This window comes from Temnothorax americanus, unplaced genomic scaffold, assembly GCF_048541705.1.
Source record: "Temnothorax americanus isolate GAGA-0224 unplaced genomic scaffold, ASM4854170v1 Scaffold4, whole genome shotgun sequence".
In the NCBI taxonomy this organism is placed as follows: Eukaryota; Metazoa; Arthropoda; class Insecta; order Hymenoptera; family Formicidae; genus Temnothorax; species Temnothorax americanus.
This window is the reverse complement of record NW_027509547.1, coordinates 5,850,511-5,867,789: the sequence shown is the minus strand read 5'-3', so window position 1 is coordinate 5,867,789 and position 17,279 is coordinate 5,850,511. Positions and strand designations below refer to the sequence as shown.

The 17,279-nt window shown below is 43.0% G+C and overlaps 2 protein-coding genes across 2 annotated transcripts in view; one reads left to right on the top strand and one right to left on the bottom strand.

Annotated features, from left to right (window-relative positions):
• Nucleotides 1-17,279, top strand: part of LOC143902394 (uncharacterized) — a 206,297-nt gene that overhangs the window by 124,573 nt on the left and 64,445 nt on the right. The window contains exons 5-6 of the mRNA XM_077415266.1: nt 11,188-11,239; nt 11,738-11,986. Of these exons, the coding sequence (XP_077271392.1) occupies nt 11,188-11,239; nt 11,738-11,986 (301 nt within the window). The remainder of the gene's footprint in view (nt 1-11,187; nt 11,240-11,737; nt 11,987-17,279) is intronic.
• Nucleotides 6,742-10,015, bottom strand: Hry (bHLH transcriptional repressor hairy). Its single transcript, XM_077415257.1, has 3 exons — nt 9,436-10,015; nt 8,618-8,713; nt 6,742-8,382 (listed from the first exon to the last, which is right to left on the bottom strand). Exons 1-3 carry the CDS (start codon nt 9,589-9,591, stop codon nt 7,552-7,554), a joined length of 1,083 nt encoding a protein of 360 aa, XP_077271383.1. The 5' UTR covers nt 9,592-10,015; the 3' UTR covers nt 6,742-7,551.

Genomic DNA, 17,279 nt, shown 5'->3' with positions numbered 1-17,279 from the left:
CTTTTCTCTGTCCCTCTTCTTCGCGCCACCAGTAAGAAAGCGAGCTCCTTACAAAATACGACAGCGAGCTCCCCGAAGAAATATAGTTACGAAGGGCCCACGACATCGCTTTCGATGGATTTAATCCGACGTTTCTTGTCTGTCCTTTCTTGACATAAAAAGCGAGACTCTTACAAATACGACAGCGGAGCTCCCGGAAAATACCGTGCCGAGGCTTGTTTGCGCCCGAAAATAAGAGTCGCGACGAATTTACGCGTTGTGCTCGGAGTTGTTAATTACGTCGCTCGGGACGTCACGGCGAAGCGTTGCCCGTCGAATGAGAGCTCGAGATGTAATGCTTCTGAACCGTGGCAAAATCCGCGGCTCGTCGATGCGCGCAGAATCGTTTACGCGACGTCTTTCGACTTTGCTCGTTATCCGTCGCGTCGTTCGAGAGACAGCAGCAGTTCCAAAAAAACTGAGGTGCGGAAAAGCGCCTAGGATCAGGCGCGAGACGTCGCGTCGCGCGCCATGCAATTTTGGTCTGAATAAAAGTTCTCAATCACATCAAGCAGTCGCAATCGGAGAGATAGTCGTGAAACACGACATTAGTGGAGCTTTATCCAACGATCGCCGATGATATAAGTGTCGAAGAAGTGTAGCAGACCGGCTATTTCATCTGCTTCGAGAAGTATCCGGCTCCCATAATTTCAGTACCTCGTGCGAACTTCCGGGATATCCCACAAAAATACGCAACGAAGAAAATATAATGATTGCAGGCACCGTTGGGGTACGTTGAAACGCTGCTTTTTTTATTCTCCGGTGTATTCAAACATGGATGCGGGCTCAACCTTGATCAAGGGAATGCACTGGAACCGAAGTATAATTGTGCTGATTGCTGTTGAGCGCAGATGCGAAATGCCTCCGGCATGATAATAATTCTGCCGTAACCCCCCCCCCCTCCCGTAATAATCTTACTCGCGCGCCCGACGCGCTATTTGCGATTGGTGGCTGCAATTAAATGTTAAATTGGGAATTCTCCGGAGCCGCGCAATCGGCCCAAATTACGGAGAGGAACCATCCATCGAACGTCTCTCTCTCTTTCCTGCAGCTTCTAAAATGTCTCTTTTACATAAAGGCTCAGTTCAATGGAACGTTGATAGTTAAACTGGTTCTACAAAAGACCTAGATGTGCCATAGATAGGCAATGCAATTCCGACGGTCACATTATGCGGACCACACTGAATTCTTGCACCATCCCTGCCACGCTCACGCATACGACCGGCGCGGCGCACCGTGCACCGTGGGCGCGTGCACGCACGAGAGTCTCCACGACGCGCACGTGTCGCGGTTTTCTAACGCGGCATTACGCGCTCGCGGGAGCAAACAACGAAATAAGAACATCAGAGATAGGCCGCAGCTCTACTCGCACGCACTTCATAAATAACTCTGGCTTCTCGACCCACACACTTCTCTCGAGCTCCGAAATGGAGTAACTATAATCTTAATAATCATAACCGCCGACGACGTCGTATGCGCGCGTCCATTCTCTCCCTCTTCTTCTCTCTCTCTCTTTCTCTCTTTCTCTTTCCCTCTTTCCCAGTTCTCTCTCTTTATCGTTTTCTGTTTTTCTCTGTGGCTCGCACGCGCTTCGGCGCCTTGTGTTATTAACCCAAATTGCCGTGCTCGTGAATGGAACCCTTATCGAGTCACACACAGGGCACCGCCGCGCCGCGCGTCGTGTCCACGTGTGCTCCGTCGACGAGTGAGTCGCAGTGCATGTGCGCGACCGATGCGCGTCTCTTCAATGTATCGCATCGCGTTAATGTGTTAGGTAATTACGCGACGCGCTCATTTCTGGTAATATATAGCAAAGACTGCGATAATGGGTTGATTAATGATCGATGGCAACGGGTAGCACGATGCGGATGAGAATAAAGCAAGGCTCACTCGGTAATTGTATCGTAACGAGAGCATGTTCCTGTGGTAGAATTGAAATATATCATTTCAGATGAATTTCTCTCTCTCTCTCTCCCTCTTTTCCTAACAGAATCCTTTTCCACATTTTTTAAGGCAACAGTATGTTGTTCGATGAAATTACCGATATCGATGATTGCACTCAGGGATAAAGTAGATTTAAGCACTCGAAACGTACCTTGGGACCTCGGCTTGTTATTCGAGACTATGTAAATGTCAGATTACACGTGATGGACGATGGACAGGATGCTCCGGACGATCGTGTCACGCCGGTAAGCTCGCGATAACAATGATCGAGCATGACTGGCATAGATCGCGTTGCTATTCGTGACGACTAGGTTTAATATCGCGGCTACACCTGGTTACAAAAAGATTATAGCGAGTGCGCACCTCGTGCACATGTTGTCGCAATTCCGTTGTGCCGTTCGAGGAATCACACGATAAAATGTTTAGGCTGCAAGTTCCGAACGCGTACGACTCAACAAACCGATAGGAACGTGACATTACGATGCGAATAACGCACCTTGCTACGAAAATATGTCTTTGTGAAATTCCTCGGGAAATACTTTCGCGATTGCACGGAAGTGATTAGCGAGGATTCTCAGATTACGATTCTCGCATTTATTAGGTCAAGACCGCTGAAGTGTCTGAAAATTAGCGGCGTCGACATTTCCCCACGCGAACGAAACATCTGTTTCAGGCAATCTCGGAAATTCGAATCCTCGTCGAATTGACCGTTGATTATTCAGCGTCTGGCACAATAAATGTTCGCGTAAGCGTCTGGCCGTGTCGCATTAGCGTCTTCTCGAAATACAAAACCATCGATTGAGGAACAATGCGTTTACATAGATTAGACATAGTGTTAGCTGGTACTGTTATTACAAGCTATGTTATTTATCTGATAATAAATTTATATTATTTTTATGCATAAATAATTAATAATTAATAAAATAAATTGCAAGGACGAGAAACATCTAAGCGGAAACAAACGTCGAAAATATTTCGACCAGTCGCAAGCCTACTACCACAATGCCGCGAGCTATCGTCACGTAATTTTCACGAAGAAAAAACCGTGATCACCGTGCCGTGCGTTCTCCGGCACGTGGAACGTTCAAAAATGCCAACGCTCTTTTTCGGTTGTTGCGAAAGGGCCCGGCGCACCATTACACGGAGCCGTGCTTCCGAAATGTCGCTTTGGGAATTGTAAGATCCAAGCGGTTCGAAAAAAGTTCCAGTCCGTTGGAAACGAAAAACGACGAGGCAAATAATCTTATAATTATATTTTTTTTGTCGATATAGCTACATATTTATAATAACAAAGATATCTTTGCAGTTATATTTTAACGTGTAGAACGATATTTCTGAAAACGAGAGATTGAAATATAAAGTGCATTGCTCAAAGGTACGACCGCGTATATATCGTAGCGATGATGTCACGCGCTCGCGTGTCGTGCTGCTTTCGAGCCGACATAAAAAAATCTGGCGTAAAGTGTTAATCTTGGCAACATCACCAGGTGATGCTGCAACAAACACGTGAGACGGAGAATACCGTCGATAGCGTGAACCAGCGCGAACGAGATCAGGCGGGATCAGGCAAGAGTCCCCTCACTATAGTCGCCCGTGAGTGGCGGCGCGTGTCAACCTTGTTGTATCCTTGAAATCGCGCGCGACCGCGACCGTATGTCGAGCCAAGGCGGAGCGACGGGCTAGCAAATATGCGCTCGCGAGATTCTAGGAATCAGCTGATTGGGGAATTCCTATAGAGAGGACCACTCCGAGGAAGATTCGAGCTCTTGTTTTCTATACGAGGCGGATAGAATCAGGTTTCGGATTATGAAAACGCGCGTGGATGCATCCAGCTGTCTCTATCTCTCTCTCTCTTTCTCTCTCTCATGTAACTACAATTGCGATTAGAATGAGAAATTTAGATAATATTTTGCGTCACATGTTACCGAGAAACAAACGGATGTTTTTACAGCAATAAGCATCGGTCGTCTAAATAATGCTATTCGCTATTAAATGTTAACAAAACTGGTACACACAAGTGATATTTGTCCGTTTCATTTATGTTAGTCTCAAGATATTTTGTGTTCGCATTTGCGTGAGGAAAAAGAAAACCAGTAGATGCCAAGGCTGCAAAGAGTTTGACGCGCGCGCGAATGCGACTTCCTTATTTTTTCACGTTCGGTAATTAACCTTTGCCATATACATGAATTATCATCGTCATAATGATCCCATGTCACGTGGGACTTTTGCCTCACGCGCGTCGACTCGATCATTCATCGTCCGGTATTAACGTACACAACCGGCGCGCGTGACGTCCGTTAAATGCAGACGAGCGAGCGGTCGGGAATTTCCTAATGCGGAGATAACGCCTGACGCAGATTCACAGACAGCCGAACAAGAAATTCCCCGAGAGGAGGGAACTCGGACTATCCAGTTTCGCGACTTTCGTCGTTCCTTTCATCGTGAGATTAATGAGCGCATTATGATAATTTTTTCGCCGAAAAGCGAGACCATTGCACGAATCTCTCTCGGACGAGTCTCCGCAGCAGAATGTAGTTTTTGGCGCGACCCCAAATAACGCGTAATACACGAAATTAGTTCGCGCAGGTAGAACGGATTTGATATAATTAAATTTTTCGGGCTACAATCCTCGGCCATTATCATCTTAATGATCATTAGGCCTAGCCGCCTGAAGGCGTAAAAAAATAGGAAGGCAATTATAGGACGGCGAAATTCTTGCTCGAGACGAGAGCTCATCGCCGCGAGCTTCGCGTGCGCTGTTGGGTCTGGTAGGGGTCAAATTCTTCTTTCATTAGAGTATATACGCAGACAACTCGTACGATATCTGGCGAGACGTGTTTGTTGGAACGTTTACATAATCGCAGATAACTGAATGGATGGCCAAATAAATACGATTCTAATAATGTACATACCTATTAAATAGTCATAATTTGCAGAATCTGTTTGGTATTTGGTGATCGAGATCGAGATGTGAAATAAGGTGACTGATAGAGACCAAGATACAAAATACTAATAATGAATTTTTTTCAATCACATTAATTAACAATAAACAGTTTTGAGTCGTTAAGTTTCGACGTTCGCATTGCTTAACATACATTTTATTATCAAGTTCGGTGAAAAATTCAGAGCAATCTTTTATTCCTTTCTTTCAACGTACCTGCGTTAGATTATTAACAGCGAATGTTCCCATAGTCGTAAAAACTTACTTGAAATGGCGAAGGTATCTTCTTTGAGCGTAATTCGCCTACAAGGGGCGAATTACGCTAAGAGTACCATGAGAGAAAGAAGGGTACTATGTGCAATTTGTCATTCGGCGTGTTTTGCGTGTGGCATTCTGGCCCTCTGCACGCCGCGCTTCTGCCTCGCAAATTGCTGTACCAGGAATGCTATTGCCCGCAAGAGGAGGACATTATGGTAATTTAGGCTTTCGCGGTTTTCGCGAAGATCAAGAAGACGACTGTGTCTGTGTACGTTTCTGTGACGCTTAAAAATTTTTTTAATTTTCGTCTCTATTAAAATACATATTTGCGCGAATATTAATAAGTGTGTTATTATTCTTCTTGTGCATTTTTATCACAGTTAGAATGCGAACGTGATGATTTAAGATGAGAAATGTAGATATTCTAAATATTTTTCCTACAGCAGCGCTTTCTTTAGCGCGCAGTAGAACAATCTAAATCGGTTAGATAATTGCAGATATGTCCTGTATTTTTGCAGCGCGGCGGGGAATAAAGTCAGATTTACGAGCGAGCGAAATGCACGTGATTGCCGGGCACGATGCTTAAATATACATCGTAACTGTCCACACGCGCGGAGACAGCCTTATCTACTTTAAAGTCATGCGGTATAAGCGCCAATCGCTCGTTCATTCAGTCACGAGAGAAAGCGAGTGCGGATAATCAACTACCACGATGTCTTTACTCAAAATCCAGTTTGGAGATTAGATTCGGTGACGTCTGTGACCATCCGCATTTCGATTTCATTTCTCGAAACGACCGTTCCTGTAATCGATTGTTCCTCATAAATTGTTAATAAATACTGATAATTGTTTTTCGCGTAATGATCAATTAGTAATTAATCGTTTTTACGATAAAAACTTGGAAGCTTTTACCGAAGGAAGAATAAAGTATTGCACTTTATTCACGCAACGTTATAGAAATAGATTGCTAATCTTTATTATCGGATGAGAAAAGGATTCGGGTCCTTTTTAGGGTCCTGTAAAGGGCCTCACGGTGTTCCGACGAAATCCAGTAGAAGGCAGCAGGTTCTGGCGTTTGGTACTTTAGGCAGAGGCACAGCGGAAGGGAGAAATTTTGGGCCTGGTCGGGTGAGATGATCATCGCAGACCGGTTTGTACTTATATAGGTGTAACGCCACTCTTCTTCATCAGATGGCGGTACCTCGACGGAGAAATTTTGCTCTCGCGAACTGCCGTCCAGTCTCGCTCGAGACGTGCAGTGAATCGGACATAGGCGATAGCCGATGAAGTGCAAGCATCTTCAGAGCGAAAGTATTTTGTTTCGAAATTTTGTCGCCCGTATTTTTCATTGAAAACTTATAATTGAATTTTTATCTGTTGCATATATTTTTTAAAGCGTTTCGAAGATTTTTTTTTTCATAATTATATCTGGTTAGATTAAATCGAAAATAAATCAAGAGTGAGAGCAAGTATGTAAAATGTACTTATACAACTATAATGATTGAAGGAAATGTGGATTGAGGAAATGGTGGTTTATATAAACATATAAAACATAGAAATATTGTATTGAGAAAGAGATCAACATTTATTTGATACTCTTGCAATGATAAGCGTTGGCTGTCTATTCTCATAATAGAGAGGAATTATAAATGTAACCTCTTTTGCATTCGTATAAATATAAATAACGTGTTCTCTTTCGGTTATCGCTCATATGTACAATCTCTCGTACACGCTGTTACTCGCTTGCGACTTCTTAACATAAATCCTAAGCCTAAAATCGATTAAAAACATTCTTCGTACTTACAACGATATACTACAAATCGTTTAGCGTTTTACATACAAGAAACAGAATGGAAGACCTCGGTGATTCTTGTTGCGTAAGGCACTTAAAATATAGTATTCATATAACTATACAGAGAGGATCGACGAGAAAGGAGATAGGGATAGGGCAATGCGGGATAAGACAAAAAAGGACCGACGCGATATTTCGAGATATATTCCGGAAAAATCATCTTCAATTTTCGACATGCTGAAATTTAATGATATATCTACAAGGCACTATTTAAGAAGGCACTGCCTCATTGGCTACTGGCCGATTGTGCACGCGCACTCGGGAAAATAAACTGGCGTCTCTTAACGATCCTCTACTCTTTCACGGCGATGTCCTCCTACGGACGGGACCGCTCGTCTACAATGATCTACGTAATTGAGGAACATGTTTCCGTTCCGCGGAATTTCTTTACGCGACGCATAAATCGGCACGTTGAATCGGCGCGTTTTCGGCCGCGGATTACCATCGACACGTATCAAGTTTATATCACTTCATAGTCACGCACATGTCGTGTCCGTATTTTTTCTTCCTCTTTCTTTTACCACGGCCTCCATGGTTTGTCGTCGATTGGCGGCACCACGCTCTTCCTCATCACCAGCGCGAGAGGTTTCTGGGGGGTGTTATAGCAGTGCGATTCGAACTCCGAATCGCTATAGCTGTTGGCCGGAGACGTGGCGACGTCCCGATGACTGTTGGCTGGGCTGTAGGCGGTGGCCTGCTCGCGGAACGACGTCGGGGGTGCCTCGAACGCCACCGGACTTCCCGCCGACGTGGATGTCGAGCTGTTGGACGAACTCGTCGACGATGCGGATGCGGTGCTCGCGGTCCTCTGGGGGATCGGGATCAGTGTTGGTAACGGCGAACTTGGCGCCGGGGACGACGACGGCGACGAGGTAACCGGCGCTTTCGCGCCCGCCGGGAGCACCAGAGCGATGTCACCGTTCGGTAATCTGGTCGGCAACAGATGCAGGGCGGTACCGTTGGCATTGGTGAAGAAAATGCCATTCGATTGCTGGACCTGGATGCGCGGCGTGGTGTCAAGTTGAGGCAGAATGTGTACTTGCAATTGTGTCGTCGGCGGCGCCGGTTGGACAGCCTGTTGAGTCGCCGTCGTCGTTTGGCCGTTGCCAGCATCGACCGGACCCAGGCACGAGGCCAAATGGGACATCAGACGTCTCCTCACCGAGGCTTCCAGACCGGGAAATTTGCCAACTTCGCTGGCGCACTCCGTGTAACCGGCGCGGAATTTGTTGAGGATACTCGGATCTGCCGCGGCAGCCATAGCGACTTGCTGTCGTTGTAGGGTCTCCAAATGCTTCACGGTCAGTTCCAAAATGTCAGCCTTCTCGAGCTTCGAGTGTCTAGCTGGCTGTAACAGGAAAACAAACCAAAATGTCGATTAGCAAATTAATGAGACAGTATATAAAATTGAAAATGGAAAGGTATAGAAGATCGGCATCAAATAATTTTAGGAGGTTAAATTTTTAGAAATCTTTTTTTTTATTTCTTTAAAGATTTTAAAAACCAAAAGTTTTAAAAAATTTTATGTTGTGTGTTGCTCTCATAAGATATATGATACTTCGAGAATGTTCTGATATACTTACGTCTTTCTTCATAGATTCCAAAACGAGAGTTTTTAAATCGTTCAGACTGTTGTTAATACGGGCTCGACGTCTTTTCTCCATGATAGGCTTATTGCTCTGTGAACAGAAATCATCGGTAAAAATAATAAATAGAAGTACTAGAAAAATTTTAAGTAAAATTAAGAACGTATGTCAATGAATATCGAGAACGCTGATCGTACTGAAAAAACTTCAAAAGAGAAAGAATGTCTTTGAAAACTTTTCTACGAAGGCTATTAAGGATCATAATGATTTGCAAGGATCATGACAAGGGTCTTTACAAGTTCTTTACAAGTTTTTAATAGATAGCAACAATGCCAAGTAGAGGTATTCGTTTTGTACTTAAAACATTTTTTTCTCTATTATCATATTTGCCATCTCTAAAGTCACGTTTGTTCAATTTTTTTGCGACGTCAGAACATTAAAACAAATTAATAATACTTGTATAAATCAATGTAAATCGACGACTAATGAAAGAAATAATTAAAGGCTGTTTAGCGATTTAACAGTGGGTAGTCACATAACGAGTTCGAAGCTTTCGGCGTGTCCCCATGAGTTCGGTACTTAAAGGAGAATGAATCCGGAGCATGAAACAAACGACACTCTTTAATTCTACTTTATTTCTAGTTGGCCTCATTATTTTTTATGTGATTTTATTTCCAATTCTAAATAATCACTATATATATTTTTCTCTATTATAGAAAATGATTCGCGGCTCTGGGTCAATACTCCGAATCAATACTCCGGAAAATGTAACACGCCGAAGTATAACGAAGAATCTCTTTGATCTTGACACTAACCCGTCGATTTTCCCCGGATCTTCTCGTAGTTGTTGTGGCCGTCGGGGTAGTTTGCGCAGGGGGCTGGCCAGCCTCCTGGGGCACGTGCTGCGCGGGTGGAGTAGCGCCGACGGTGACACCGCCGGTCGGCATCGTGGCACCCACTCCGGTCACCATTATTTACTTTGCTTCCCGTATCACAGAAGTGTTGAGAGTACTTTCAAGCTGAATAATTCTGATCGACGTGAAAGCACTGTGAAAACGTGATCGATCACTTCACTGATAATCCAATGATCAGCTGCGCTCGATGTCTCCTTCGTCCGCGAATGCTTGCGGATGACGGACTGATTGAGGGAATCGCGGTACGAGAGGGTGAACCCGACGGTGAACGTGAACGTGAAGGAAACGTGACGATAGAGAGTATATGCGCTCGTTTGCTCGTCTCGTTTTCTCTAAACGCCGCTAAAGTTGCGACTGCTCGCGACTGGTGTCAGAGCTCGACTAACTCGACGAACGGCGAACGTCTTCTATCGCGCAGTCGGAGCGTGGCACCCGGTGGAATGCCTGGTGGCGGCGCTTTCGGTGGAGGGGACATTCAGTGGCGAACGTACCGGGTGGGGGGATCCAGCGCGTGACGCTTTAACCTGACTACCCCTACCATCGAATTCCGACAGTCGGACGGCACCCGATGCCTTTAAGGCCCCCCACTCTGGACTTTGGTTCTCTCTATGGCGTGCGGCTTAGACCCCCCCTTGGGGACTCCCCCGAAACCCCTTTGGAGTCGATCGATCGGACTTTACCAGCGAGATTGACGTCGGTGAATCTCCGACGGAATTTTCGATTTGCAACTTCAATGGCTTTGCTTAGTTGCTTTATTAACAATTGTTTATCGTTAAGCATGAAAGTAAAATAAGATTATGATAATTAACAATCTTCTACAAATATACATATATACCATCGGTTATTACTAATGCCAATTAAATGCCACGTTCATTAAATCTGCAAATTTCAAATCCAACAAATGTGACATTCAGTTCCAACTCCGTGTACTCATCCGCGACAACGTCGTTTGCATAAGTCCGCGCGAGAGATAACTTCTCGCTGCACCCACAGAACGAGAAACAATGGGACGAAACATTTCCACGGATCGGCGATTAGTCTCGCAGTCTCTGCAAAGGTCATTAGAACCGGCTGGCCCCGGTTAGGCGCGTTAGCATACGCGCCGTTCCGCGCTCGGCGATGGTAATTCCGACGAGGACGCGATCGTACGCGACCGGTCGTGCGAACGTCATCGGGAGCTTATATCACGTCCCTCAAAAATAGCCGAGTGCCACCGTGTGCGGAATACGACGGGCTGACGCACGCGCGTAGCTCCGGCACGTGCCTCGTACTCCCTCCCGCGATGTATGCCTTTCGAAATTGCTCTTTCTACTTGGCGCGACCGATTAAACGCGCGCGGCGGCTCCGTATTTATCTCGGCCGTCGCACGCATATACGTGACGGTATACGCACTGGCCTGAAACACGACCGCATCGATCTCGTGCCGGATCTTCGTGCCGGATCCTAACTTTGTTGACTGTTCAGACGGCGCGCGGATGGTTGCGTGCAAATATTGTGACATCATGATATCCCGGTCGTTTAGCACCCCTCACGCGTTGCCTCTGCGTCACTTTAAATCATAACTGGATTTCAGCTTCGCAAAATGATAGTTTATTGATGACTCCTTTATCAGATAGAGTTCAAATGGACGATGGAAAATCTTTGTTCTTACAGACATGGCAGGATGGCAGGAAATAACTTATACAGACGGTGCGGACGCTCCTGCGTGAGTAATGCTTTGTTTACCTTGCGATTATATGGTGCATGATTAAACCGGATATAACTAGTCTTTGCGCAAACCTAATGATATGTACCGCGATGTCTACCTGATAAGCGTTGCTCTTGAGACTATAATGCGGCAAATATCATCGCGTTCCGTCAAGCACCATGTTGCAAGTAATATTGTACATTCAACTCCGTTTTACATCGTTGCCTTTTCTTGGTATTATCTCTGATGCTTAAGGTAAAAAAGATACGCTGATAATTTAGTGCATTTGATTAATTCTGCTAATAAATTTTTGCATAAGTTTTGGACAAGAAAAGAAATCTTTATAATCATATTACATCGAAATTTGATAATTATTTGCTGAGATGTAGTACAATTTGGAAGTACGCATTTAAAGTACGCTGCAAAGATAACGATTGCTCCCACGATATCTGCGTGACCCGATCCACGATTGCAGCATCCCGCTAGGAGCAGGAAAAGAGTAAACGTAAATTCAAGGGTTCGCAGAAGTGCGATAGGTGCGACGAGGTCCGCCTCCGGAGGATTCAGGCTCGTGTCCTCGCGCGCGCGCGCGAGAGAGCAGAACGGCGGCACCACACGAGGAAACCGACAAAGAGAAGAAAGAGGGAGACCGCCGCGGCGCTCGATACGAAACGACGGAAACAGGGACAGAAGGGACGGGAAACGGACGAGGATAGCACGAAGGAAGATAACGCGCGCGCGACTTCACCTACACGGAGAAAGAAGGTGAGGCACGTCGCCAATCACGTAACCGGGATTCGACGCGGCGTACGACAAAACTGCGCTGATTGGGCCGATCCGATCCCCACCACTGGCAATTGGCCGAGGACGAACGTGCCGCGCGCGTCGCTTTTGCAAGTGGTGGGGGTGTGATGGTCATTCGACTTTGAGCGCTCGAGCGGTGCGGGCGCGTGGATCGCGAGCTAGAACGTGTTTCGGAGAGACATGCGTGGGGGCGGCGGTGGTGATTATATGAGGAAGAGGATGGGTGATGAGAGATCGAGGAATTTATATGCACTACTGTCGTGCAACACACTTGACGTATTTTTTTTTAAATAGAATTATGCAAAACCGTTCTATCCTGTGCAGTTTGGGATGAATAATCGTAACTAATGTTTTTTTGATTGGCTAATCTTATTTAGACAAAAAAATTTTTTGTTAGGTATGATCTAAAAATATTAAACAAGGTAATTTAATATTAATGAATACATTTGGAAGTGTAAAAATGGGTAGAAATTGTATTTGCAATAATAAATTTCAATTGGGTGAAAACAAGTTTAGATTAAAAAAATTAGTACTTGATTTTTTTTTGTGTAAATCTTAGATTAGGGTTGCACGCGTCTGAAGATTATAAGTAGAACTGATAATTGCACAAACTCTAGCGATTGGCGAATATTTTTTTTAACAATAAGCTAATTTTATGATTCACGAAAGATATAACAGCATTTATCTATGAATACTGAAGTACGCGATATTAAAATGAGCAACTAAATAATGTACTTATTCGTTTTTTTTTTTAAATTTAGTATAGATTTAAAGTAACGCCAGACATTGTGCTTCCATCTGTCGGTAGATGCTACAGGTTTTTTCGCTGGACCAACGTTGCTCACAAGCTGAGCTGAACAATAACGAAAAAGTTATACTGCTAGAAGATGAATGAATATAGAAAAAAATAATTATGTATGTATTTCGATGATGCTCTTTATTGATCGTTTTTGAAGATTCAAATCATCTTAATTGTTTAAATTTAAAAAAATATTAAAAATTTTCTATAACATTTTGTTCATCAGTTGAGACAATTCTATTATCCTTTCAGTCCTTCGTCGAGATTACGTTACGATAAATTCCATAAATTCACAAGGCGGTTGTCCTTCTGCGACATTTGCGCCAGCTTACGTAAGACTACATCCCGATAAGCTCTAATAAGCAACGCACTAATTCATACCCGAGCGATAACTAAGAAATGTCGATAGACGAATAGTATCTCGGTCAAGGAACTTGTGCCCCTCCTTATCGCATGTCGTGCGGCCTTCGGTAAGATTTATGTAAGATATATATGCGGTACACGGTTCGCGCCGTGATCTTTTATGAATTCCATTATTCTTCGATTCAGGGCGAAACGGATTGGCTACCGCACGTACGCGATATCAGTTATCAACCGATATATATCACATGTTAATGTAAAATTTCTGTTTGCGTCGTACCTGTGCATGATATATTCTCGCGATAAGCGTTATGTTATTTGCACTCTTTAAACGCGAGAATAATAAATTCAACGGTGGTTTGATAGAGATCGCACGAGCGCGCGTTTTGCAATACAAACAGTGGGTATAAAAGGTTGAGATTAACGTACATGATGAACGTTGCTTGCGCGCGAGTATCCCGGTAGTTACAGCGGCACCTGTTTGCCGGGGACCTACGGCCTCTGTGAACTCGGCGTGACTCATTAGCTTTATAGGGTGCCGGGGCATTATGTGGGGCCCCGGTGGGCCGGTGGTGGTGGCCGCATAAAAGCGCTCGCGAGGCGGCATCGGCTTTGCTCGCGGCAAATGAACATTAATATTCGCTCCCCTTTCCGTCGAGATATCAGATTAGGGGTTCGCGCGGGCCCTTTTCGCTCACCCGTATTTTATTACATCACCGTCCGGCAAAAATAAAGAAGCCGAGCAAAAGCACCCCGTTTGCAGCGCCCAAGTGCACGCCGAGTGTTGCAACAATCTGATTTCGCCAGCAGCACGGCTGTACCCTCGCTATTACTCACTCCGTTTTTCCTCTCTGGTTTTCGTTTTCCTCGTACTTCCCGCCGCGACAAAACTGTAATTGCCCCTGCCGTTGCAGGGCACTCTCCGTCGGTCGAGAAAGTCGATCCTTTAACTATCTGTCCGCTCTCAGAGTTTCTAGCTCCTCTTTGCAGGATGTTGCAGGTGCGGCCAATGTGTGGGTTGAGAATTAACAGCAAATTCTATTAGATATCACAGACACAAGTTCTCACCGGTCTCTTCACGATTGTGTTCACGAGTAATGTTGTATTATATGGTCTCTCGACATCAGTGAAAATTTTAACATCTCTTCAATCATGCACAACTAAATCTTTACTTTATAATATTTTGACTTTTAAATTCTACGCTACTCTGGATATGAAATCGCTTTTGATGCGTGCAGTTTGGGACTTTGGAGGAACGGCCGTGAGATGCAAAATCACTTTGACTTAACCACGAATTTCAGCCGCAAGGGAATCATGGGTGAATGCACGCGTAGTCACGCTTTGCGATAATTTATGACGACTCGACTGCGCGAACCGAATACGTTTCTAAGCATGCAAGGAGAATTCCACGCGATACGCCAGACAGAAACTCGCGCAATTAGGCTACGGGATCCCCTTCGTTCTGTCATTATCCGCTGCTCGTCAGCTCGAGGCGTTGACGTTCATTGAATTTAAAAATGTAGCAGTAATTTTTTGAGAAGCACACGAACACGTGATGATAATTGGTCACGGAGGGTAATCGCTCCACACATAGAAAATCGAAGGCCATTTCCGAGTCTTGCTTTTGGCATTATTTGCTTATCCGATAATGGCTGGCAAATTGTTGGGCTGTCAGTCAGTGAATATGCATGTGTATTGTAAGAGGCGTACAGTGCGAGTTTTACAACTCGCTCGAGGCGGCCAATCGAGAACCTTCGAACGGTCTGAATATATATCGATAGGATCGAAATGGCATGTATAGTTTGCGCCGCCGAAATTTGTTACTCTCGTGTTAAGAATTGCAATTCTGACATTTTTAAATATCTCGAGAAATCTGGCACGCGAGTGTCTACGATCACGGTGCACGCAAAACTGGCTTTTAAATCAATTCCGCGCCCTTTTGAGCGAGATTAAAATTGGGCTGCTTTGTGCTATGCCGCATATTATAGCTAGCTGCAATTTTTCATATTGAGAACTTGCTTCCAATCTCGCTTTCAAATAAGCTGATTTTTTGGACAGACTTGCATTTTTTTTATTCGGTTGTCGTTTGCCTGATGGTCGTAGTACAACAAAAAAGATGGCGCATAGCCAGAAGCAAGGCAAAAATGATTCAGCGAGAAAAACGAAGGACCCGTTTTTCGAGGGCGCGCGAATGTTACATACCAACGAGTCACATTGCAGTATGATCGCGTTTACGATAGGTACGTAACAAGCGAGACCGTATTTTTTCGGGCTGACAGTAGAAATAAATCTAAAAAAAACGCCTCGTAAACGCCATGTCGGCAAGTGTTTTTGTGCGACAGAAAAAATCTCTCGGCGGGGCTAATAAATGCCTATCGAAAACTCGAGAAAGGAGACCGTTCTCGGTACAGCTTGTAAAAACATATCGAGGCGTGCTATATTTTTTTCGACCATGCTGATGCAAGAATACGAAAAAATCAGTTTTAATAGAGTTTTATAAGAATATAGGAGGATTGATCAGTCGGCATAAAATAAACTTCCGAATTTCTAACGGAAAATAAATTTTTTCGAAGCTTTTCCATAATCTTTGATCATATATCCACGCTGGCTATCTATTATTCTTTTATTGCATCTTACTTTACTTAATTATACACTATTTGTACTTTTTTTTGACTATTTTATCTTTTAAACCTCAAGAAATGATGAAATGTAGAAAAAGACAAATTATTCCTGAATAGGTTTACGTATGAAATATGTGCAAAATGATAGATTAGCCAAAAGCTAACCCAGTTAGTGATGAAAGAATTTACGCCGATGAGGTTTACACTCTTTTGAACAGAATCCAGAGCGATCATTATTCTCCTAACAGGAATATTTGAAAGGATTAGCTTTCAGTAATGGTTAGGTCTCAATGTAGTTTACTGAAAAGAGTTACAAAGAATGAAAAAAGGAAAATTAAACGGTATATGAATTATGTGTTGGTGAAATAGAGATACTTTCAGCGGTAAGATATAATTATACGCAAATACTCAAGACAACTTACTATTCATTTTATTGATTTTTTATTAGGAAAATTTGTGTTTTTTGCTTTAAATTATATGAAAAAAATTGATATATCAAAAAAAAATTATATGAAAAATTTTTCGCTAATAAAAGACGTGTTTAAATTTTATATATACATCAAAGTTATAAAAAATTTTTTTAAAATTATACTAATTTATATAGATTTTAATTTTTCTTTTTGTTTTAAACATATTTCTTTCTCATATTTCAACGCAAGACTTAAATATTTTTAGGCATTTTCTATGAAAATATTTCGAGAAATTGAACACGTTATTTTTCATTGTATTGTTTAGAAAACTAGAGTAATCTTCTGTTTCAATTAAATTAGAATATACATGGCATAAATCTTTATTCAATAGTTACTCAATAGAGAGAAACTTGTTCACGTCTCGCCTTTTTAAATATTCGTCAGAATGTGATGAATGTTACGTCAAACAAGATTTAGCACTTAGGCAACAGCAAAAGGCGTCCGACAAGCTAACGGTAGGTACTTAAGCCTAGCGGACGGCAAATTTACAAAATTGACTGATCAGGGTTACAGTGCGCTCTCTTTAAGGCGCACTCTTTAAAGCAAATTTTACTTGGACGGCGGTTTAGAAGAGAATTTGCATAGAGAATAGTAGGAGAAACTTTTATACATTTCTTTTCAAACGTATTATGCAAAAGTGCATTGCAGGGTTAATGACGCATACATCATCGTTAAAATTTCATATGCGCTTTTTTTCATTCTTTTTTTATTCATTCTTTACAATTTAGATATATTTTTTCATATACTAACAAGTTGATATTAATTCATTTTAATTATAAATTTTTATTTATTCGAGTATATTTAAAATATATAGAAATATATTTTTAAAGAAATATGGAACGGATGTATAAGAGAAAAATATAGGAAGATACATAGAATTCTTTTGTGTGTTGTATTTCAAGATTTATATGAGCACAATTTATATGAGCTATTTCTGCGTTTATTTATTGTAGATATCACAGAAAAACAGCATATATATATATATATATATATATATATATATA

Excerpts from the sequence above, each read along its gene's own strand:
- Hry (XM_077415257.1), bottom strand. The coding sequence starts at position 9,591 with ATGGTGACCGGAGTGGGTGCCACGATGCCGACCGGCGGTGTCACCGTC. Across the intron at positions 8,714-9,435 it reads GATCCGGGGAAAATCGACGG|AGCAATAAGCCTATCATGGA; the intron begins GTTAGTGTCAAG and ends TTCTGTTCACAG. Across the intron at positions 8,383-8,617 it reads TGGAATCTATGAAGAAAGAC|CCAGCTAGACACTCGAAGCT; the intron begins GTAAGTATATCA and ends TTCCTGTTACAG.